This window comes from Citrus clementina, unplaced genomic scaffold (assembly GCF_000493195.1).
Source record: "Citrus clementina cultivar Clemenules unplaced genomic scaffold, Citrus_clementina_v1.0 scaffold_3, whole genome shotgun sequence".
Classification (NCBI taxonomy): domain Eukaryota; kingdom Viridiplantae; phylum Streptophyta; class Magnoliopsida; order Sapindales; family Rutaceae; genus Citrus; species Citrus x clementina.
Genome location: NW_006262339.1, coordinates 119,536 through 144,544, shown reverse-complemented (window position 1 = coordinate 144,544; position 25,009 = coordinate 119,536). Strand labels below are relative to the sequence as shown.

Here is a 25,009-nt window from a genome sequence, read left to right as displayed (position 1 = left end):
TGTTGATCTGTATCTACTTTGTTGGAGTTGGCATGATTTCTTGATATTAGTAATCCAATTCGTATTACTTATTTTATTGCAGCAGGGAAGAGTATTATTTAGGGTGTTTACAGATAGAGTCAATGGGTTGGAATTGAATATACGTTTTGGTAGTTCCAAGCTGTTGGTTAGTCTGTTTAATTATATATCTTTGTTTTTGGTAAAATTTTCAAGTATTTCCTGACAGATAACCGGCTGTTACAAGATTCTTGATGATAGTGTAAAGTAAATGGTTCCACAGGACAACTGGTATGGGATGTGGATTCCTGTCTTCTTTCAGTCTTTCTCTTGCTTATTTAATTTCTTAAGGGTCTGATTATTAAGAACAGTAAATGAGTATAATATAAATTCATATATAATTTGCTCTGCTGATGGGTGGTGCTAGCTTCTTGGTGGGGTTTTGTAGTATCAGAATTTTATCTCTTAATGAAGACTTGGAGTTCTTGCTTTTTGTTATTATATGGCTTTTTCATTTTTGTTTGTATACCAGCATTGTCTTGTGGATGCAAACTATGAATCCCAACATCACTGAAATAAATTTTATGTTGGATGGCTGTTTGGAGTAATAGTATTTTACCTAGTTATATTGAGGTGTCCTTATTTTAATAGTAAATTACGCAATGGTTATTTAGTAGTAAAACTTTTGCTAAAATTTGGGTGGAAACAGCTGCACCTTTATTATTAGGGTGCAATTAGCTGTAATTATTTCTTATAGCGACTTATTAATCTATGGTTTCCTATGCCCCAAGCACTTGTTTGATTGGAAGAAATGAATGGGGAGGAGAGGTCAGAGGAGTGAAAAGGAAAGAGAGTGAGAGAGAAAATGAGAGAAAATGAGGGTTAATTTTATTTTTATTGTTTGATTTGACATGGAATTATCTTTTTTTTGTCCCTTCATTTCTTTTCCCGCCCTTCCTTTTGTCTCCTCTCTTCTTCTTTATCAGTGAGCACTTGAGTAATCCAATTTTACCTGCTAGTTGAATTGAAAGGGTTAAATATAAAAGAGTTGACGGAGAAATATGTGCTACAAAATCAAATTAAAAAATTCATGACCGTAGCTAGCTAGCTAACTTAGCTTCTACTTTAATAAGGATTAGGGCAATATTGGTAGAGTAATGATATATTTACAAACTCTTGTATAAATTTATTTTGTACAAATTGATGTGACATTAATTTATTGGTTGAATAAAAATATAAAATAATAAAAATAAATCATGTGGGATAAGTGATATTTAATTCAACAAATCTTATCATGTCACATTAATTTGTACAAAATAAATTTGTATAATAGTTTATGACTATATCATTACTCATATTGGTAATGGTATGCTGCTATCAATTGTGCTAAGAAATAATTAGTTGTAAAAGAGAATCAATTAAACATTTGAAAATTTTATTTTTTAAAAGTACTGAGAGTTTTAAAAATAATTGTATGTGTTTAGTAAATCTTATTATTAAATTATTGTAAGAATATAAATAACTGAATTAGATATAATGTTAAATAAAATTTATTTACACATTTATAAATGTGTATATAAATTATTTTTTATTATGTATATGTAATAATTTATCACCAAAATAAAATATATAGGCTATTCAATACGAAAATGACTCAAACAACTTGTCTTTATGTTAGGAGCAGCTATTCTTCTAAGCAACTTACTCTGAGGTCCTACTATAGATTAGGACCCTGTATTGATATTAAGGTTTTTGTTAAGTTATAAAGTTACATTTCATAAAAAAGCATGTAAAAAGTAATGAAATGACATTAAGTCCACTTGATTTTTGTATGGGCTGCAAGTTACTGCAACTTAGCAAGACCCTTATATTAAATCTATTATTTTATATTTGAAAAGATACAAATTCTTAATTTAAGCTAACTTGATCATGATTGTATAATAAAATTCATACATATATTTTTTTTTTATAGTAAAATTAGTACATATCTTTTATGTGAAACTTTTAAGGAGGCCTAATTAAAATAATTTCCTCAAGGCGTCATTATAGATATTGAGGGCTTTTTGGTTTTACCCGCAGCAAAATTGAATGCATTTATTATAGAAATGCATATGATGTGCATGCTTGCATTTTGCGATGCTCCGTCAGTCATGAATATTAATTAGTTAATGCAAGATTAATTATTTATATATGCTTGAACAATATTATGCAGTATAATCTTTAGAGTTAAATCCATGGTCTTACATATCCATTCAAACACATGTTTAGGGAAAAGAGGCAAGATTATTGTCAGTTCCTGCTTCTTTAGATCTGCAACAAATCACAGTTTCAATTCTTCAACAATCTGCGCACACACAAAGGCAATAACGAGAGAGATAAAAGAGATGCCAAAATACGAATAACTCCATAGTAATTCTAAATACGCCAGAGTTACCTATATACTGCTGAGTGTAGGGATCTCCCATGTTTTAATACAAAATTATTCATTCCATTATGAGTTAAAGTTAAATAACACAATTAAATGTTATACTTGTTCATGATATACCACTGTATAGAAAGTGACAAATTTAAACTTATTAACATAATATTTAATCACATAATAAATAATTTTACCATAATTATTTATTAATTTGGTAAGACATAAAATAATTAAATAATTTATACTAGTACATAATATATAAAAAATAATTAAATAAACGGCCAGCCTAAGCTTACATTCCCAGTGATATTGAAGATTTTAGCGCTCTCAATACTATAGGCATAGGGGGTACCTACCGTGCATCTTGATCTATATATCTCTAGCATATGTGGCGGGCGTGTACGGTTACTTCTCCCACAGTTGCAAGTGCATTGAGTAACGATATCCCCAGCAGTTTGAAGTGAAGATTACAAGTGGCAGAGGTAGAGCGCAAAGGTGTCTGCGTCGCTAATTAGCTTCTTCGCCGCATTTCAATCTCCTCTGCTTGCTCTCTTCTCGGGAGGCTGGAGTGGAACGTTCATCTTTTGACCATCGTCCACGCTGCAAGTGTAATTGTATCAATAAAAATAATATGCATTCCACAAATGAACGTCACCAAGGTAAATTCTTGAAATAATTTTATCATTAATTCAAATATTAAACGTATCTATTAAAATATTAAAGGACTAGTTTTTGCAGCAATATTCAGTCAATTACAAATAGTTATTGTGGGATTATTTTCTGCATTTGCCTTTGCACAGCAACTTCACTTGGGCAGGTGATCACCTATTATTAGCTTATTAGTTCTTATGTATGCATGTATGTATAAATATATACCTCCCAATATCAATTGGTTTTGCATGCATTGGCAAATTTCCAGATTGGTAGGAGCATTTCTCATCATGTTTTGGCCTCTACTCTGTACAATGGGGCAAAAGGATAAATAGCCTTGTACCTGTTGCTACAATTGAACAGAATGACGTTGTCAAAGAGAAGAGAAATATTATGCTTACTTAACGTATTTAGTTTGTATACCAATTGATATATCACCAATATAGTGGGACTCATTAAGGTTATTTACTCAAATTTATTCTACTTAAAGATTATTTGAAGACATTGTCTACAAGGTAAAAGATACGTACTTAAACATATTGTCTCCCCAAAACAATCAAAAACTAAGAAAGGAAAGAACAAGTAGTGATGCTTAATTAGCATAAAATTATCAGCATAAGCATGACTAGCAGGATTTAGAGGTTTATTGTATCAAGAATCGCCAATCAGAGAACAAGGACATGATCTCTCTTCTCCCATATGTGGCTATAAAGTGAGGTTGGCCTCCATGTTGTTATTTCAAGGAGTTCTGAATATCAATCACAAATCGATACTTTACATCCCTCTTTATCAGCCTCTCAAGAGCTTCATTCACATTCTCAATTGGAATTGTTTCTATCTGCGGGTAAATCTTATGAGCAGCACAATACTCCAACATTTCTTGCGTGTCCTTGGTACCACCTGTTACACTACCGGAAACAGTTTTTGCACCTGCCATAGCCCGAAAGGTCAATTGAACACCTTGTTACACTTAGAACTTTAATAATAGTATAGTTAAATTTCTTAATTGACAAGGTTTCCAATGTATGCATACATTGTTGCAGTTAACTTTTAAATCTAAATAATGGTGCATTACCAATATTGAGACTAGCGGGACTAAATTTAACTTTGCTGGGAAATCCTACTAGGACATAAACACCAGCAACCTTCAACAGTGACATGTACGCATCAAATGGATGATCACCAGATGCTGTGTCGATGATGAAATCCAGTGATTTACCCAAGGCCTGCACATAAACCACCAACTCAGAGAGGCGCATTAAAGAAGTCATAGTCTTGGTTAAGAAGCTTAACATGTTTTTCACCTTCATCTGCTCAAGGTCGGATGACACAACAAATTTGTCTGCACCTAGAAGACTCAGGGCTTCCTCTTTCTTGGAAGTGCTAGTACTGAGAACTGTTACATTCAATCCAAAAGCCTTCCCGAACTTCACAGCCATGTGACCAAGACCACCAAGTCCAATCACTCCAAGAGACTTGCCAGGTTGGTTCATCTTATGGCGCATCATTGGAGTGTAAACAGTAATCCCAGCACAAAGCAAAGGCGCAGCTAAAGCCAATGGATAGTCATTGGCTATTTTATAACAGTATCTATTCAACCAAATTTTCAACTGTAAAAGTTAATATCTTATATAAAATCTGCATTCTAACATGCATTGTCTGCCTGATACTGTATTTGCACATTGATGGCGCACAAATTAATATCAATACAAGCCTAAAGCGACCTAGAAAAGTATTATCTCCTCTAAATCAAGCCTCTAAAATAACAATGCAGCTCCTAAGAAGCACTGTATACATTGTAACATACGAATGACCGCATGGATAGACAAAAAACTAACACATGGAACACACACGGTGAGCAATGGCATCAGATTAAATATTGAGGGCTTCTTATTTCAAAAGGGAATAAAGCTTCTTCCGTTTAATCACGAATGTTAGTTAAGTGTAATCAGCTAAATATTTGAACGAATAGGAAAAGAAAAATTATTAAGCATCATAAACTACTTGCCTCTCATGGACAACAATGTAACTAGAATACCCTCCTTTTGTGATAGTACCATCCGCATCAATGGCATTAAAAGTGTAAACTGACCGAGCACAATGAACTTCTAGCCCATCATTACAATACTCACAATCTCTGCATGAGTTGACATAAGTTCCCACGCCAACATGGTCACCAACTTTGAAGCGGCTAACATTGTGACCAACCTCTTTCACAATTCCAACAATCTCATGTCTGAAATGTAAATAATTGTAGACATGTGAGCTTGAGAAACTGCCATGGTTACTTGTAATTGACCATCAAGCCACATACCCAGGCACCAAAGGATACTTTGAGTCTCCATGTTTATTCCTAGTCCAAATAACATCCGCATAACAAACTCCACAATGCGTAATGGTTATTGAAACATCATCACTCCCAACAGCCCTGAAAAATTTTCCCAATGTTGTTGGTAAACTTATACATATAACAGTGAAGGACATAAATAATTGTTTTCATAAGTTCCAAGATCATAATGCAGTAAAGTAAATGTTAGCAAGTAATTTTGAAATCACCATTGCTTTAAAACGTCCATGATGAGTGGTCAACCTACTAGTTGGAAGATAGCTATAAAGCAAAAAAAATCTATGGCAAACATAACAGATGTTTGAAGAATAGTGTACAACGTGCATAAATGCATGAAGAACAGACACCATATTGGAAAATGGCATAACCATAAACATAAAGCAAAGAAATTATTGATAAGTTCAACACCAATCCAATAGTACACAAAAGAAATATCTATGTGTTCTTTGGGTTAAAAAGAAGAAAATATTAATTATCGCACATAAAAGACAGCAAAAAATTGAAATGAAGGATAAAGTAGGAACAAAGTAAAGGAAATGGGCATTTTCTTGATCTCATTACTTCTGTGCTGTCATGTTTGGTCGAAAGGAAGTAGAATAAACACACCTGCGGTTGAAGCTGTATGGTGACAAAACTCCTGAAGGATCTCTGGCTGCCCACCCAAGGCAGTCCTTGCTTGCAGTTTCAGAGGTCATGGCCGACTAATCCAACCATAAAACAAGGCATCAATTTTATGAACTTGATTAAAAAAAAATGCTGAAAATAGATGAATAGGTGTCTTTTGCATAATCAGAATTGATTCTGAAGCCTATCAGGAAAAACTGAAAATTGTCGCCAGGAGTAGACACGACACATGATTGATTGTAAAATAAAATTGAAACTTGATAGAAGACATTAGAAATACAGTATAAGATAGATAGCATCAGTTTAACGGATTCAATACTCATCACAAATACAATCAATAGATTCATTCACCAATAACATAAATCTAAATATTAATAATTAATTAATTTTGTGAACTCCATCACTAACACTGAGCAAACCAACAACAAAACAAAGATATCTTCATCAGTACAGATACGTAGATACAATCAGACAAGGAAATGAATATTTAATGAAAACCGGCAGACTGAGAAGAAGAGAAGACAGTAACGTGATATGAATTTTAAGTAAGCACTAGCAAATTTACACACTACAGGAAGAGAAACAGTGGATCAGAAAGAGAGCATGTTAGCACTTACCACACTCCAGAACCAGAAGATACAAAGCGATCGTGATCGTGAAGGACAAAGCAGAGGCCAGCTATTACTAGTAACCAGTTGTTGGCTTTGGCGTTTAGGTTATGAGAAGGCTTGCTTAGAGTTTTGAGGAACCAATCAACGAACCAGTCCCGTTTTGCCTTTTATACCTCCTCTCATCTCACCGGATTTATTCATTATTCATTTTTAATGGGGTGGGTCATGCATGGGTCACCAGACCTAGAGCTACCACTCTCTTTTATCAACTCCACGGCAGCCCGCAGCTCTTTGGCTCTTTCCAAATAAAATGGAAGAATCAATCACTAATATTATTGTTTCGTTAGTAGATCAATGTTGAACATTCTTTTTCAATAAATCTTAATGTTCAACTATCATAAGAATGTAAATAATAATTAAATTCAATATATTATTGAATAAAATTTATTTATATATTTATAAATATGTATATAAAATATTTTTCATTGCGTATATGTAATAACTAATAACAAAAATAAAAATTTAATATTATAAATTTTTTTGTTTTATTATCTAATAATAATAATATCTCTTTAAAATTTATTTCTTAATTAATAAAAATAATTTGGAATTTCTATAATATATATAAAGATATATTTAGAATTATTTTAAGTATAAAATTAATTTTCAAAATCACATATTGAAAAGCTACTCCATTTTTCTTTTTCAAAAGTATCTTTTTAAAATATTAAGTGATTTTACCAAATAAATTTTTTTAAAATTTTATTTTTTCAAATTATTTTTTAACCTCCCAAAATAATCTCAAATGCTCCGACTGTGTAACCATAGTCAATGGCTGCTTCTGACTGTGTAACTGTAGAGCCAATCGCAGCCTTCCTTTTCAATGAATCAGAGAGACGTTGGCAGTGACATACTTCTCTCTCTGTTCCAGGTTTCCAGTCAATACTCTTTAACATAGATAGATACTTTAGGAGACGACGCAGACGCATAATAATCTCATCTTGACGCACACATATCCTCCCATATCACATCTCTTTAGGCTTCCTAATAATTAGTTATTAATTTTTTTTTTATACTGATATATTACAATCAGAATTCTATTAATATTTATAATCAGAATCTAATCGGGATTCTTCTAAATAATTCCAATATAATACAGTCCGAGTATCAACCCTTTGTTTAAAGCTGAAATGAGGCATGTCCTCACTATTAATATTTGAGAGAGATCAATTCTATTCTAATATAGGGAGATTATTCACCACCTAGTATGCCGGAGATTATTCACCACCTAATATGCAGGCTACGGGCCCATTGGCTCTAATAATTAGTTATTACTTTAGCATTCCAGACTCCGACTCCAGAGTGCTATTTGCTTTGCCTTTAACTTTACTTTTTAGTTATGAGTTAGTAGTATCAACATTTTAAATTAATACGTTTGGTGGCATACCATATTAATTATTAACTCTAAAAATAGCACTACTGGAGATCCCAACATTTAGAGTGGCAAATATAATTGAAATAAAAATATTAATTCAAATGCTGTGAATCTTGCATTGTTGTTGTGACTCTAATGCACATTACTAAATAATTGTATACACATATTATGGGCTATTTCAATCGTAGTTTACATAAAATTACAAATAAGTATAAGATAAACTAAATTCTTCTATAGTTTTGAAATAGGGTAAAAGTCCATTTAGTCTTTGTATTTTATAATTAGTGTTTATTTAGTCCCTATATTTTAAAATTAGTATTCATTTAGTCCTTATATTTTTTAAAATATCTCGAAACATCCCTACTGTTAAAGTATTGATATCCCTACTGTTAAAGTATTGATATCCCTACCATTACTTTTTATTTCTTTTGGCTTACTTTTACAATATTATCTTTTTATAATAATTTTTTTTATTTGGACATTAATAAAAAGAAAATAATTAAATTATCAATTTATCTTAAAAAAAATTATATTAACTTTTAATTATTAAAAATTATATGCAAACTATTAAGTGCGCAAATGATGCTTGCAAAAAAATTAATATAATTATTTTTTTTATTTTTTAGAGTTAAATTGGTAATTTAATTATTTTCTTTTTATTAATGCCCAAAAAAATTATTATAAAAAGATTACATTGTAAAAGTAAGTCAAAAGAATAATAAGGATATCAATACTTTAACGGTTGAGATGTTTCGAAACAATTTAAAAAATACAGAGACTAAATGAACATTAATCTTAAAATATAGGGATCAAATGGACTTTTATCCCTCTGGAATAATAATCAAGGGAGCTGGAATTGAAGTTTACATTTAACAAAGTAAAACAGTCATCCATGGCAGAATCAACGAGAAAAAATCACAATAATGAACACACACAATCCCAGTCCTAACTTCCATCAGAGAAGAAAGGAAACAATCTCATGTCCTAAATCAAAACCGCCCACAAAGCTGGAAGATAAGTGCAAAATGCTACTATAGCCTAAAAATCATTAGGTTATTAATCTTCTACTAAAAGCCAAAGCATTGAAGGCTACAAAACCATATTCAAATGCATAAAATGCTGCTGATCAGTTTTGCAGATCTATCAAAACCGTGAAAAATAAACATTATGCATCACGAAGGCGGGCATTTAAACCATGTCAAAAAAGCAAGAAAAGTTGGGGAGAACAGCCCAGCATCTTCATTCTGAAACCCATATCATATCATTAGCAACATTACGGCCATTCGAAACACCACTAAGAAATAAGGTGTGAAGATGCATCCAGCCAAAAAGGAAACTCTCAAATCCAAATACATCGGCAAAAAACAATACAATAAGACAAGGTTTTCCTCGACTTAACACCCAAATTTCATCTTTTTGTCTTTTAGCTTCTTCCCAGTTTTAGGTGCAGGGCTTCTCTCATCCTGCAGTTTAACTTCAGAAGGAATCTCTAATTGATCAGTTCGAGGTTCTTCAGGAAGAGTAGAGTGCAAAAATTTCTTGTTAGAACCAACACCATTGCAGAACAACTTCAACATCTTCCTCCCCCTCATCCATTTGAGCATTATTTTCATGTGTGTTTTGCTGTTCAATCCACTAATGCCAGCGTCCTGTCAACAAAACAATGGACTCAGAAACAGCAAGAGCAAATTAAAGCGGAAGACGTTAATAGCATCCCCCTGTCATTTGCCTGAGTATAGGTTCCTAATCCTAAATCAATTTCAATCAGATGGGAAAGAGACAGCATCATCAAAGCAGGAACAAGTGTAAAGTTTGTCACAGAAAGGATAGACCAAGGGATTGGATTCTTAACAACCTGTAGGCTAATTATCAGAAAATCTTGGACATGAACACTATACAACTCTTATTGCTGGAGGTCAAACCATCTCAAGAGTGGTCCACAGCCACTGATAATAGCCAAATCAAATCACCGAGAATTAACAAACTCTATAATGCTATTTAACAGTTTCAGAATACAGCAATTAGCATGTATATTGGACAGGACAGGGATCCAACAACAAAATCTATAACGTATCATATCAATAAGAAGAAAACCTAACCAAAGGGCATAGCGATTCCTATTCTTTGGTCTATTGACAAACATTCTATTTCTATCTAATATCTATCGGTCTATCTATCTTTCAACCCACCCTTATCTATGATCTATCTCACACTAATTAGAAAATTTAAAAGAAAAAAAATCAAAATAAGAAAACGGTGAGGGATGACCTTGGCGTGAATCCAAGTGTTGGAGACGGTAAGAGGACCGTGTTGTTTGATGATACCGTATAAGGATTGAGCTATAGAATATGCTTGTTGGGTAGGCACTTTTGGGTTTATCTTCCTCACGTTAACTGCGGCTTTCCTGGAGCTCGAATAGTATCTCACCAATGTCTCCATCGATAATACCTTTACATTTCCAAGCCACATCTCTCCCTCAACCAACCCTAATTTATTTTTTAATTAATTTTCCACTGATCTTCGTTTTCTGATACTAGCAGTCACACTCACACTCACCCTTTATCTGATTCTGAATTTCTAATCTTATTTTTAACGATATGATTTTCAGCTACGTACATACAACACAGCAGCCAGCCCGCCAGCCAGCCAAACACACTTCTGCACAAGTAGACGAGGAGAGCCCTAAATAACTAAAACCCAGGGTATCTTAAATCTTTCCTCCGATTCTACAAAGCCACGTGCTTCTCACGTGCAGCCCAAACCCATACCCTTACCCACTTTGTTTTTCGAATTTTATTCCCATAATTTTTGCAAACGCCACTTATGGAATATTTCTACAGTCCAACACATATCTTCGGATGATCGGTATACAACTACGGACTAGAAAATTATTGTCAACTTATATTTTTCATCTCTTCTCAAAAAGAGCTATGTAATTTAACATTTATGTAATATTTATATTGCCCCAGCTCATATCATATGATGCATAGACATTACTGATTACTGGTAAAGGAAATTGCGAAACCTTAAGGACAAAACCGTATTGCCAAGTGCAAGAATCGTCATCTTGGATCCAAGGATTTCTGGTTAATAAATAATATCTAGAGATATTTAGAACTAGCTTATGAATTGAAACTTGTAAAATGAATGCATAGCCATGTATAGATGGAAATGTTTCTCTCGACAAACAAACTGACAACCAAAATCCACAATTATTATTATTATTAGGCAAATGTTAAGTTACATTTAATGATAATTTACGCCACTCACACACATTATACGAGTCCCACACTATTCTTGTGGTGTAAGTTACAGCTGAATGTAATTTAAGTACTCCCTTATTATTATTATTATTATTATGTTTGTTGAAAGCATGCATGTACAGTAATATCTCTGCAGTTATTCATTGCATATATATAGTGGGCATGGGCATTGGCATGCCAGCCTTTTTGCTCCAATATCCAAGCCGATCAGCACATACATTCACACCCCTATGCAATGGGAATGGGGTCTCACGTCTCTCTTTTAGCCCTTTTTCCCCTCCAAATATGAATATGATACTTCAACTTCGCCTTTTTATCAACCGACAGCGATATTTGACTTGGCAGGCTCTGAAACAGGTCACCACTCACCACTTTGCATTGGTAAAACATCCAAGGAAAGCAGCCCATCTCAATTTGCAAGCAAGGCTATGCCTGTGAATTTATGAGCAGATATTGCATGAAGTAGTCCAAAGTTCCCCTGCAAGTTTGGAGTCACAGAAAAGTGCAGAAGAGTTCAGTGTCCAAAAAAATATACTCCAGATGTTTCCTGAAATGAACAGGCAAATAACTCACTTTCACTTCAACTGGTAGTTTAGACTTTAGAGACTTCTAAATGCTAGGCATCTAATATGACTCGTTCACTCCCCCATGATGATGGGTTTTATTGAAGGGGAACTAGAGTTTGAAAATGATAAGCAAAAGTTATGTTCATATACCACACATGAGAGTAACATAGTTATTATAGAAAAAGCAAGTAAGATAGAATGGACCTGATAATTTTCATGCATACGTATAACAATTTAAGCAGGGAAAGCCTGTTGGAGGTCGAAGGCTTGCATCAAGAGCAGATTTGATCCCACTTTCAGGTAACTGCAATAGGCCCAGAAGCTTCAGTACGGAAATACCATAAGAGACATAATCGAAGGAACTAATTCTCACACCGTGTTGGTTTTTACTACTGCAGGATCTGCAGCATTTCAGTATTGAATAAATCCACAAACTAAATTATCAAGTGAAGCAGAAACAATCATTTAACGAAATTAATTAAAACAAGAGAATATGGCTGTACATATAAACAAAAACGATATTAAATATAAGAAAATGTTCGACTTGCCTATATGTAGCATCAACTCCAAACAGTTTAACCTGATTTAACTAAGAAGTTAAAAACATAGATGTAAACACATACATGACTGATACTGTTTGAGGGAAATACTCCGACGAGACCAGACGTGATGAGCAGATGTTTGGTGGCAGAAGTCTGTGAGCAGGTGTGTCCTGTAAGAGCCAGGTAGCAGGGGAACAGGGGCAGGAATATCCTGCTCATCCACGAGCACATCATCCGCGAGGCCAATTTCCTGTAAGAAGCATAAAGCCATTCCTGCTGTATTCTCGCTAAGGGTTTATTCGAGGAGACTCGGTCAACGACAGTTGGCAAGGCATGCTCTCCAGCCCGAGAATCTAGGCACGAAGGCCACGCAACCACCCACGACTACGGAAATGGGGAATCCACGTTCGAGAGGTGGGAGGATAACGGGCGTAGACTGCGGAAAACTGGGATTCAGAGGAAGCCTATAAAAAGGTAGCCAACGAAGGTAAAAGGGTTAGCAATTTTGAGATTAGAAGAGAGATAAAAGCAATTCTAAAAGAGAGAAAACAACCTAACAGCCATAAGATTTGTGGCAAGCGTTCCCCGAACCTTCATATCTGACTTGAGTATCGGAGGGTTTGCACCGGGAAAACAACCGGCGTACTCTGACCTGTCTGTGTGCGCAAGAACCTCTAGAGAAGAAGTTTTACGAGGAGAGATCCTGGTCGTGGTGAAGTTGATCGAGCAGAGACCCTGGTCGTAGAACGAGGACAACCAGAATCTCGCATCAACATTTTGGCGTCGTCTGTGGGGAGCTGAGCAAAAAGCTTATTTTGATAGCAATAAGAGAAGGGAAGTAGTTAAAAAGCAATGGAGGCAGGAGGAAGTAGTGCACAAGGTCGTAGAACCTTCATATCTGCTTTTCAAATGGAAAAGCAGATGGAGACCTTGACAACCATCCTGCATGAGCCGCGGAGCGAACGAAGGGTAACCTAGGAAGAAAGGGTGAGAGGTGATGGAGTGACACCAGGTCCCGATAATACGAGGAGAAGTCAGACCACCGGGAGACTTGGTGGTGAAAGAGGTAACATACCCATGCGGGGAGAATTCCATAGAGAGGAAGAGCAGTCCCCGGCAAGACAGATTTTTGACGAGGACGATGGGGTGGCGAATGCAGAGGAAACAGTGCTGAGGCAACATTTGCATGATGTAGAGCAAGAGCGGAATCAAGTTGCAGCACGTGACCCTGGTTGTGCAGTACAGTTGGAGGAGGAGGTGCGCAGACTAGCGCAGATAATTGACGACATGCAAGGAAGGAGCAGAGCTCCTGGTTGGAGGATAATGCTGGACGGAGAATCACCGCTCGCAGTAGAGATCATGAGGGCAGTTATTCCGAGAGATTTCCGCCTCCCAGACCTTAGATATTCGGGAAGAACTGATCCGTTGGTACACATAGAGCGCTTCAACGACATAACTAGGGTACAGTGATTATCTCAATCCCAAAGGTGCAGGGTGTTCCCACTATCCCTTGAGGGACGTGCACGAGAGTAGTACAGGAAACTTCCTCGGGGCAGCATTAAAACCTTCGAGCAGATATGCCAGGAATTTGCAAAGCAGTTTAGTGGGGCAATGGCACCAGAGGATGACATGATGGAGCTGAAAAACATGAAGCAGGGAGAGCAAGAAATCCTTCGGGAATTCATCAAGAGGTTTCATCGTGTTGTCCTCGACTTGGGAGCATTCAACCACCCTCAGGCGTTAAGGGGATTGAAAGAAGGGGTGAAGATAGGAAGGCTGTGGTACAACTTGAGAAGCCCGGTTATTCAGACGTATGCGGCCGCATACGAGCAGGCTAAGAGAGACATTGAGATTGAAGAGGAGAAGGCCGCACGGATTAAAACAGACCAGTTAGATGGGTTGGGGAGGAAAGAGAAGAAAGCATTACCAGGGAATAGGCCGATTAGGAGAATGGATCACCAGACCTCGGGTAGTGGAGCAGGAGGTCGGGTAACTGCTCACCACCCTCATCAGAGGCCACCATAGTATCAGCGCAGCAGGGCGCAACCTCCTCGTTCCCCAGCTAGGGAGCCTTGGAGAAGACATGATTCGGCATATGGTGGTCTTCATCAACATCCCCACGGTAGCAGAGGGAGCAGACCAGAAGTACTGCCAATGCCACCAACTCAGAACGGAGCAAACAGAGAAAGAGCAGTGCACCTGATCGACCAAAACCAGGACTATGGGCGATATACTTCCTTGAAGATGTCCCTGGATGAGGTGTATGAAGCCATAAAGGATCGAGGGCTGCTGTACCTCCCTGCCCCAATAACAAAGCCATCCAGCAGGAGGGATATGGGACGCTATTGTAAGTTCCATGGCACTCCTGGCCACACCACAGCAGATTGCAGGGATCTCAAGACCCAGGTTGAAGATTTGGTAAGAAATCGATATCTGGACGAGTTTATAGATGAGACATTCTCAATGGTAGCATCAACAAGTGAAGGGGAGCAGAGTGACAGGAATTTGAGGCGCGAGCAGCCCACAGTAAGGGTGATAGCCGAGGGCCCAACATTGGCTGAAGATTCCAACAGGTCGAGGAAGAATTATGCTAGATACGCCATGACCAGCAAAGAGGTATTCTTCAACACCCCAGCAGCCAAACGTGCAAGAGTTAGGCAAGTGCCAATCATGTGGACAGATGAGGATGAGGAAGGGATTTTATACCCTCATGAGGATGCTTTGGTCATCAAGGCCACTGTTGCTAGCAAAAAGTTTGACAGGATATTGGTTGACACAGGGAGCTCAGTTGACGTATTATTTAAGTCAACCCTGGAGGAGATGGGAATAGCAGACCGGAAGCTGGAATATACCAACACCTCCCTGAAAGGGTTTGGGGGAGGAAAACTGATCCCTCTAGGCATGGTCGAGCTGCCGATCGCAATTGGGAGCTCCCCGACGGAAAGGACAACGATGCTGGACTTTGTGGTGGTAGACGAAGAAGGTCCTTACCAGATGATCCTAGGCCGGCCATTTCTAAGGATGAGCAAAACAATGCTGTCCAACCACTATCTGGCTCTGAAGTACCGGGCGAATGAGATAGTTGGAGTGGTACGAGGAGACCAGAGAATCGCACGAAGCTGTTACTCCTCGACAGCAAGGGAATCGATGCAGATAACATCCCTTGATACCCGAGTGGAAGCCAGGAATGGCAGCTAGTTAGACCCGGAGTTTACAAGCTGGTTCGCACAGATGGCCACGAGGTGAAACGCCCATGGAGCGCAGCACACCCTAGGAAATATTTTTAGTAAGACTTGTTCATATTTTAAAGTTATTTCTGCTCGTGCCTATTGTTTTCTATTTTTTATTTCTTATTTCAAATCAATCTCATGTAAGCCGAATTCAATAATAAATGAATCAATGAGGAGTTTCAGCCAACCGTACTGTTCAAGAAATTATCCAAGGCATGCAAAGGCTCGACAAGTCTCAAAGCCTGTTTATGGCGAGACCAGAAGCCAAACGTGCCAGGATCTGCTCGGCCGCGAGAAGGCTAGCAAAATCCCAAGCTTTGAAGAAATTACCTAAGGCATGCAAAGGCTCGACAAGTCTCAAAGCCTGTTTATGGCGAGACCAGAAGCCAAGCGTGCCAGGATCTGCTCGGCCGCAAGAAGGCTAGCAGAATCCCAAGCTTGAAGAAGTTACCTAAGGCATGCAAAGGCTCGACAAAGTCTCAAAGCCTGTTTATGGCGAGACCAGAAGCCAAGCGTGCCAGGATCTGCTCGGCCGCGAGAAGGCTAGCAGAATCCCAAGCTTTGAAGAAATTACCTAAGGCATGCAAAGGCTCGACAAAGTCTCAAAGCCTGTTTATGGCGAGACCAGAAGCCAAGCGTGCCAGGATCTGCTCGGCCGCGAGAAGGCTAGCAGAATCCCAAGCTTTGAAGAAATTACCAAAGGCATGCAAAGGCTCATCAAGTCTCAAAGCCTGTTTATGGCGAGACCAGAAGCCAAGCGTGCCAGGATCTGCTCGGCCGCAAGAAAGCTAGCAGAATCCCAAGCTTTGAAGAAATTACCTAAAGCATGCAAGGGCTCGACAAAGTCTCAAAGCCTGTTTATGGCGAGACCAGAAGCTAAGCGTGCCAGGATCTGCTCGGCCGCGAGAAGGCTAGCAGAATCCCAAGCTTTGAAGAAATTACCTAAGGCATGCAAAGGCTCGACAAGTCTCAAAGCCTGTTTATGGCGAGACAGAAGCCAAGCATGCCAAGATCTGCTCGACCGCTCGAAGGCGAGCAGAATCCCCAAGCATCGAAGAAGTCACTAAGGCATGCAAAGGCTCACCAAGTCTCGAAGCCTGTTTATGGCGAGACAGAAGCCAAGCATGCCAGGATCTGCTCGACCGCGCGAAGCCGAGCAGAATCCCAAAGCATCGAAGAAGTCACTAAGGCATGCAAAGGCTCACCAAGTCTCGAAGCCTGTTTATGGCGAGACAGAAGCCAAGCATGCCAGGATCTGCTCGACCGCGCGAAGGCGAGCAGAATCCCCAAGCATCGAAGAAGTCACTAAGGCATGCAAAGGCTCACTAAGTCTCAAAGCCTGTTTATGGCGAGACAGAAGCCAAGCATGCCAGGATCTGCTCGACCGCGCGAAGGCGAGCAGAATCCCCAAGCATCGAAGAAGTCACTAAGGCATGCAAAGGCTCACCAAGTCTCAAAGCCTGTTTATGGCGAGACCAGAAGCCAAGCGTGCCAGGATCTGCTCGACCACGAGAAGGCGAGCAGAATCCCAAGCATTGAAGAATTCACTAAGGCATGCAAAGGCTCGTCAAGTCTCAAAACCTATTTTATGGCGAGACAGAAGCCAAGCATGCTAGGATCTGGTCGACCACGTGAAGGCGAGCAGACTCCAAAGCATTCGAAAAAATTTTCTGAGGCATGCAAAGGCTCGTCGAGTCTCAAAGCCTGTTTTATGGCAAGACAGAAGCCAAGCATGCCAAGATCTGCTCGACCACGTGAAGGCGAGCAGACTCCAAAGCATTCAAAAAAATTTCCAAGGCATGCAAAGGCTCACCAAGTCTCAAAGCCTGTTTATGGCGAGACCAGAAGCCAAGCGTGCCAGGATCTGCTCGACCACGAGAAGGCGAGCAGAATCCCAAGCATTGAAGAATTTACTAGTGCATGCAAAGGCTTACCAAGTCTCAAAGCTTGTTTATGGCGAGACCAGAAGCCAGGCGTGCCAGGATCTGCTCGACCAAGCGAAGGCGAGTAAACCACCAAAGTTTCCAGTCTTGATTCGTTTCACTCTCAACACTAGAAACTGGGGGACCAGTATTTGAGGGAAATACTCCGACGAGACCAGACGTGATGAGCAGATGTTTGGTGGCAGAAGTTTGCGAGCAGGTGTGTCCTGTAAGAGCCAGGTAGCAGGGGAACAGGGGCAGGAATATCCTGCTCATCCACGAGCACGTCATCCGCGAGGCCAATTTCCTGTAAGAAGCATAAAGCCATTCCTGCTGTATTCTCGCTAAGGGTTTATTCGAAAAGACCCGGTCAACGACAGTTGGCAAGGCATGCTCTCCAGCCCGAGAATCTAGGCACGAAGGCCACGCAACCACCCACGACTATGGAAATGGGGAATCCACGTTCGAGAGGTGGGAGGATAACGGGCGTAGACTGCGGAAAACTGGGATTCAGAGGAAGCCTATAAAAAGGTAGCCAACGAAGGTAAAAAGGTTAGCAATTTTGAGATTAGAAGAGAGATAAAAGCCATTCTAAAAGAGAGAAAACAACCTAACAGCCATAAGATTTGTGGCAAGCGTTCCCCGAACCTTCATATCTGACTTGAGCATCGGAGGGTTTGCGTCGGGAAAACAACCGGCGTACTCTGACCTGTCTGTGTGCGCAGGAACCTCTAGAGAAGAAGCTTTACGAGGAGAGATCCTGGTCGTGGTGAAATTGATCGAGCAGAGACCCTGATCGTAGAACGAGGACAACCAGAATCTCGCATCAACAGATACATGACGAGATTTATCCATCAAACCAAACTGTTGGTGAAGCTCGTACGGGAAAAGAAGCAAACATTCTATAACATAAAAAAATAAAATAGAAAAATCTGAAAATATTATGACGCGTTACTTACATTTGGGATACTCATTGTTATGAGCACATGGATAACATTTTGATTTCAGGAGCACTTCCCAGTGACAGTCGCATTGTCAACCTGCACACCACACTGAAGAAGATATAGTTAATGCAATGGCAATTCTGCTAAGAAAGAAAAATGAGGTCCAAAATAGAAACTATAACAAATGGTAACGCAGGGCTTCCCTTTGTAGAACTATTCTCCCCTGTTTATTGATTGAGATGCCGTTAAGCTCAGTTTCAGGCAACAACATTCATTTTAAGACACTTCCTTCCGTTTTGGCATCTTTTCTGACATCATTATGTTGGGCATGTTGATGCATCAAATGTGAAAAGTGATGTTATTATCAACTAATAGAAAGCAAAAGAGAAAAAAAACCTTTTTGGGAAAAGTTCTCTCGCATTTTGTTGAGATATACCAATTTTTACGGTCGCTGAAAGATTCTGTACATGTAAGTACATCACTCACTGGAGATACCAAATGTTGTGCCATAATGTAGAGAGTTATAGTCCGTCACAAGCACTATACGAGTTAATTTGTAAAATGAAAATCAGGTCACAGGCATACAAATCCTTCTCCAATGAAGATTTTATGAAAAGGAGGGTCAAACATTGAATCACTCTGTTCACTGAACAAAGGTCAGTAGTACTACACATCAACAGAAGATTAGTAGTACTACATTTCGATGTGTGAAGGATGTAACATGCACTATTCTGAAAGGAACTGGGCTGCTTCTGAGAAGTGGTAGTAGAAGTTAGTCAGAAAGCATCAAATAAATATATGACAATTCTTGGAGTAGGAACCCGGGCGTGCAACCAACCACTGCAAGGATACATTATAACTTGTAACACTATCAGAATTTCGTTGCATATATACAAATATAACTGAAGCCACCTAATGCAACAAGCAAGACAGCAAGGAAGCATATCATTCGCGCAACAGAAATATGAGCACTGTGGATGGAAAACGCAACACAAAAGATAAGATGTGCTTATGGGAGGAATTCATTTGCATAACCATAAAGAGAGATTGAGCTGCTTAATATCAGCTTTTGAGGAGACAGTCCTACAAGCAAAAACAGTGACAGAAGTAAACAATGTAATGACAACACTACCCTGGGCCTTACTCAGGGGGTGGCAGGAAAAGATTCGGAATATACTCAATTATATAAAATGATACACGTACTCTTCCTGGTTTGATATGCTTAATTTATAACTTTTCCAGTTGAAGATATAAAGAAATGACATTGAAATAAAAATTGAAAACGCATAGCTTAGGAGCTAGATTATCCTCGGAACTAAATGAAGTATATATATGAGCTCTGGACTTTTAGTAAGTCATCAGTGCGGTTGCTGCGGTGAGGTTGGGGTAGATGTGGGAGAAAAGAGACAATTGCATCGGCAAATTGGACACGAGTAGTGGGAATACAACCATTTCTGTATGCATTGCGAATGGAAGCCATGCTTACACCTTTCCAAAACCTGAATTACGTCACCCGCTACAAATTCGGACAAGCAAATGACACACTCGGCCTCTGCTCCTGTTAATTTGATCCCAGCTGAATACACCACCAGCGTGGGAGCTGCTGCTGCCTCAGCACTTGGCTTATTATTATTTCTCTGCTGCTGATGTTGGTTTTGGGGGGAGGGGGAGGGGGTACGGCGTTGTTGGTCATAATTGTTATTATCACGTAAGAAGCAGCGGATGGCAGTATTGAGAGCCAAAGCACATGTAAGAGCACAGAAGAGTACTATGAGGATGAGTGTAGCGTTCGCTTCGAAAGCATCTGACGAGTTGGAGTAAGGCTTCCACTTACAAGTATCCTGATCAAGACCACATGTTGATGTTGCTGCTGCTGCTGCTGCTGGGTATGATAGGCTCTGATTTTTAGCCAGTGCCGTTGGTGGTGAGGGAAGTGGTCTCATTTTAATTTTATGCTTTTTGAGTTGGACGACGGAATTATCAATTATGAAGGAAGGCTCTGGACTTGAGGCAGTTGGGTGACTACAACAGAGAGAGAAAGAACCAGAAAAGAAGGGGGGAATAGCGTGCGAGTACAGACTGATGAGATGATTAATAGACACAACAAGAATTATTGCATACGTGCACATGAGGTAGAGGTATTTCTACCGTTTCTTTTCCTTGTTAATTAATGTCTCAAAATGATTCTTATGTTGATGATGTAAATTGTAATTGTAATGCTTCTTAAGAGCAAGATTTGGTCTCAGATCTGTCCCAGTACTCCAACCTACGGTGGGGTCTTCTGCTGATTGCTGTTCCATTTTCTTTATTTTAAATAATTATGTCAATTTAATTTATAATTTAAACTGTCACATGCGAGTGAGATGCATGTGGAAGGAAGTTGATATAAGTCAAGCGTTTCAATAATGAGGGAGATGCTGCTATGGATAGCAATAACAATGTGCCTGCCGCACATAGTACCAATCAACGGAAAGACCAATGGGGCGTGATCTGTGTAGTGCTCCTTCATATTCAAAAAATGGGCCAAAAAATTTATATAAAAAAAGGGGAAAAAAAATGCGCTCAAGAAAAGTAGGGCATGTCTTTTGCATATTTTATACTTACGATTTGCCTTGCCTTTAGCCTTTTGTTTGAAAACGTATCTCCAACGTGACATGTCTCTGTTGATCATTTATGAATTATGATTAGCCAGGCTGCTTTTGCTGCTGAGCGGCTATCGGCGAGGTTAGAAAACCCGTAATTACAACCAAACATGCAGTGTTAATTAATGTGTGTTCAGCTTGATAGGAATGTAAAAAACGAAAGGATAAGGGCATCGATGATTCGATATCAATACCATTAGTTACAATTTTGTCAGAGAACACAGAAACACTAGCTGATTCGTATGTGTTTGGTTGTATTAGCAGAAGATTACAAAAGACGTGGAAACATCTCCAAGTCCCATCAGCATCCGCTGCAGTCGTATATGAACCACCGGAGCAGTCAGAGTGATGAGGTCCACGTAGTAAATGCTTGTCCACCCAAAGGCTGAGACAAATATGTTCCACGCCACGGGTGTCATGTCGTTGAGAAGCGCCCCCACCTGGCCCGCGTTAATGCTTAAGAGTACTGGAACCTTTCCTCTCAAAACGGGCGTTTAGGAAGCACTGTTTTTTATTTACCAATTATTTGTCCTTAACGTTATTTGATGTATATGAGTGAACGAAAAAGGAGGCATTCAAGGTACACTGAAGATTTTTCATACAAATACGTAAGCCTTTTATCTCTTTTTTTTTTTTTTTTTAATATTATTATTATATATAAGCGACCACCGACAACACAGGTTCAAGTAATGCAAATATTAAAGATAATTATCATTCTGCTACCCTCATTTTAAGTAAATATCAAAGTAATCAAACTTAACTAGAAGACTACCAAAAGACTCCCTCAAATTTACATGAAATATACTTAAATACCTGACTTCCATGGTAATAAGAATAATAGTTAAATATAAGTTCATAAAATTATTATTTCTAATTAAATATTATTGATAATTATTGTTATATTAATTAAGCTAAAAGATAATAATTTAGACAACTAAATAAAATAACTTATATTTGTTTAATTAATTGTTTAATAGACTACATTACATTAAAGTTTAACTTTGTAATTGTTTTTTTGTAATGAATATTGAAAGCATAATACTAAAGGGTGAAATTTTCCAAATAAAGATTAAGGAAATTTTTTCCAGCTTTATAAATAGAAATTTATAGCAAACCAAATATTAGATTTGAATTTTTCAATCTCCTATCATCTTCTTTCCTTTATTTTTATTTCATCTTATTTTTTTAGTCAATTGCATAAATTAATTGGGCATAATAAATTCATTCGCAAGCACGAATCAACAAGTAACAAACCGTTTTTCTTTTTCTATTCTTAAAAAATGTCAAGATCATTCCAATCAGTGTTGGTACTACGGTGTTAATTTTCTTAATACCATTTTGTAGTAATAGTAAAGATAGATAATAAAAGCGATAATAATAATAATAATAATAATAATAATAATAATAATAATAATAATAATAATAATGAAGTAATGAGATTAAAGATATTATTTTGAAAAAATATATGGGTAAAAGTTTTATACGAATTGGAAAAAAATTAATTCTTAATGTGATTGATTTTGAAGATAAATAAGTAAAATTAATTAAAGTGATAAAATAGACATAACATCCATAAAATTCAAAAGCTTAGGTATAAGTAAATTTAAATTAATTTTAAGAAATCTCATACAGTCAAGTGATCCTTAAAAAAAAAAAGGATGTTTCAACACAAATAGATTAAAAAAATAGAAATATGAAACTCAAAACTAGTAATTAATTAGTTGGAGCTTTAGAATACAAAAATGAGAAAGTTTAACCAATATTGCGGACTTCTCTATGCTATTGGAATCTAACAAAAAAAATAGGAACATCAATCCAAAACTAGTGGTTAATTAGTTGGAGATTTAGAAATAAAAAATGAGAAAGGGTAGCCCAAACTAAAGACTTATCTATAATGTTGGAATTGATTAAAAAAAAAAAAGTAGGAATATGAAATCAAAACTAGTGGGTAATTAGCTAGACATTTAGAACCAAAAAATGAGGAAGCATAATCAAAATGAAAGACTTATTTATAATATTAGAATTTGACCAAAAAAATAGGAATGTGAAACCCAAAATTGGTGCTTAATTAATTGGAACTTTAGAGTCCACATATGAGAAAGCTTAATCAAACATAGAGATTTATCCATATTGTTGGACTCTGGCCGGAAAAATAGAAAAAATGAAACTCAAAATTTGTGACTAATTAGTTGGAAAGTTAAAACTCAAATATGAGAAAGCTTATCCAAAACTAGAAATGGATGAAATCAATTTTTAATAACCAACCAATATATTGGTATTTAACCAAAAGTGTAAAAATGTAATTATTTTATAATTTTTTTTTGTAATTCATTATACTATATTTAAAATATAATTTATTGAAATTTTCTTTATCATTCAACATCTATTTATGTTAATTATTTACAATTTTTTTTAATCTTTTTCTTAAATAATTTTTTACGGCAAGAACAAATTGATTTTATGCAGGTAGTAAAATCGGTTGTCTGAGATACGGTCGCTGTACTGTAGGATTACCATCTGAAAGCAAATTAAGGCAATACACAATCAATATGTATATACATGCAATCGTGCACACAGCAAGCAGGAAGGAGAAATGCAACGCAAATTTAATGCCCTGTTGCCTTGCCTCCCAGGGAATTGAGCTGTGCACACCAATGGCATTATACGTTGCGATCGGCTCATAATTTTAATGATTAGTAATGACAAATTCTTGGCGAGGGTGGGCCATAAGGGCCATGTCAATGCCCATGCCCACACTTAACGCGTTTGGGTGAAGGCTGGTCTCTTCACATTCATTCTTTACCCAGATGCATGGTTTATGGCTGTATCTTCTTTTAACTATATTATAGATGTGATATGACTCCTGCTTTGGGTGTGCTTCATCCTTCTCTATATATCGATCAGAATCTTCAACGAGATGTTGGAAATAATCAATAGATTAATGTCTTGCATGTTAACCTTGTTTCTTTTGTGGAATTCCATTTGAGGCAACATACTATTAGTATTTTTGAGTTTATATTTTGTTTGCTTTACCACCATATAGACAAAATTATTAAATATAAGTGTTGAGTGTTTTTGGTTTAGTACTTTTTTCTTATAAACTATGATAAATTATACTTAAACATATTGACGACATATCATTTTTTAGTGAGATTTATTGTATTAATTGTTGAAAATTGGAGTTTAGGTGTTGGAATGTTTGTTCTGGATCTTAGACTAGGCTTCTCGAATTCATAGACCTCTAGATAAGCCTCTAGGTCCAAAAGTCTGGAAGTTTAGTAAATGTGAAATTAGAAGTCATGAATTTAACCCACAAAAAAAAACATAAAATTTTCACATCGGATCTCATTGGTCATTCATCCATAATAAAAAAAATTTACAAAAAAAATATGCTTGTGTGAAAATGTTATACTTCTTGGCTGCAAGACGTGTAGAGGAATATAAATTTAGGAGTTCGTAGTACAATTTGAAAATATTTAAGTTGTATTATATAAAAGGATATTTATATATTTTCACTCCATATTATCAATAAAGGCGGTAAGAAAACTCGGCCTATGCAGAGCCCAACCCGTCTTAATAAATGAATTGGTTCCCAATATTAATTCTCAATGCTTGGTTCTTCCCGAGCATGGGTCCGGGTGTGACCTAAAAAACCCGAAACTTGGATCCATTCCCAATTAATTTTTTTAATTTTAATAAATAAATTTAAAAAATAAAATATAAATAATACATTACCAATTTACAAACCCTAAACTCTCATAACACACACATAAGCCGGGGTTTTTTATTTAAATATTGTCCATTTGTCCTTAAATA

General features: G+C 37.3%; 4 protein-coding genes across 4 annotated transcripts; 1 reads left to right on the top strand and 3 right to left on the bottom strand.

Annotated features, from left to right (window-relative positions):
- Window positions 1-3,548: 3,548 nt before the first annotated feature.
- Window positions 3,549-6,972, bottom strand: LOC18047799 (probable cinnamyl alcohol dehydrogenase 1). The gene is made up of 7 exons (XM_024189594.1): window positions 6,656-6,972; window positions 6,021-6,115; window positions 5,382-5,495; window positions 5,076-5,303; window positions 4,372-4,657; window positions 4,143-4,293; window positions 3,549-3,997 (listed from the first exon to the last, which is right to left on the bottom strand). The coding sequence occupies exons 2-7, from the start codon at window positions 6,107-6,109 to the stop codon at window positions 3,801-3,803; spliced, it is 1,065 nt and encodes a 354-aa protein (XP_024045362.1). The 5' UTR covers window positions 6,110-6,115; window positions 6,656-6,972; the 3' UTR covers window positions 3,549-3,800.
- A 2,328-nt stretch (window positions 6,973-9,300) lies between these two features.
- On the bottom strand, window positions 9,301-10,753 carry LOC18047492. The gene is made up of 2 exons (XM_006439103.2): window positions 10,353-10,753; window positions 9,301-9,733 (listed from the first exon to the last, which is right to left on the bottom strand). The coding sequence occupies exons 1-2, from the start codon at window positions 10,551-10,553 to the stop codon at window positions 9,479-9,481; spliced, it is 456 nt and encodes a 151-aa protein (XP_006439166.1). The 5' UTR covers window positions 10,554-10,753; the 3' UTR covers window positions 9,301-9,478.
- Window positions 10,754-14,609: 3,856 nt separating this feature from the next.
- LOC112100161 lies at window positions 14,610-15,653 on the top strand. The gene has a single exon (XM_024188649.1). It carries the CDS (start codon window positions 14,610-14,612, stop codon window positions 15,651-15,653), a length of 1,044 nt encoding a protein of 347 aa, XP_024044417.1.
- Window positions 15,654-19,547: 3,894 nt separating this feature from the next.
- LOC18047019 (RING-H2 finger protein ATL79) lies at window positions 19,548-20,705 on the bottom strand. The gene has a single exon (XM_006439102.2). It carries the CDS (start codon window positions 20,678-20,680, stop codon window positions 19,910-19,912), a length of 771 nt encoding a protein of 256 aa, XP_006439165.1. The 5' UTR covers window positions 20,681-20,705; the 3' UTR covers window positions 19,548-19,909.
- Window positions 20,706-25,009: the final 4,304 nt, after the last annotated feature.

Excerpts from the sequence above, each read along its gene's own strand:
- LOC18047799 (XM_024189594.1), bottom strand. The coding sequence starts at position 6,109 with ATGACCTCTGAAACTGCAAGCAAGGACTGCCTTGGGTGGGCAGCCAGA. Across the intron at positions 4,658-5,075 it reads TACATTGTTGTCCATGAGAG|ATACTGTTATAAAATAGCCA; the intron begins GCAAGTAGTTTA and ends TTGGTTGAATAG. Across the intron at positions 4,294-4,371 it reads CCGACCTTGAGCAGATGAAG|GCCTTGGGTAAATCACTGGA; the intron begins GTGAAAAACATG and ends GTTTATGTGCAG.
- LOC18047492 (XM_006439103.2), bottom strand. The coding sequence starts at position 10,553 with ATGTGGCTTGGAAATGTAAAGGTATTATCGATGGAGACATTGGTGAGA. Across the intron at positions 9,734-10,352 it reads ACACTTGGATTCACGCCAAG|GACGCTGGCATTAGTGGATT; the intron begins GTCATCCCTCAC and ends TTTTGTTGACAG.
- LOC112100161 (XM_024188649.1), top strand. The coding sequence starts at position 14,610 with ATGCCACCAACTCAGAACGGAGCAAACAGAGAAAGAGCAGTGCACCTG.
- LOC18047019 (XM_006439102.2), bottom strand. The coding sequence starts at position 20,680 with ATGTGCACGTATGCAATAATTCTTGTTGTGTCTATTAATCATCTCATC.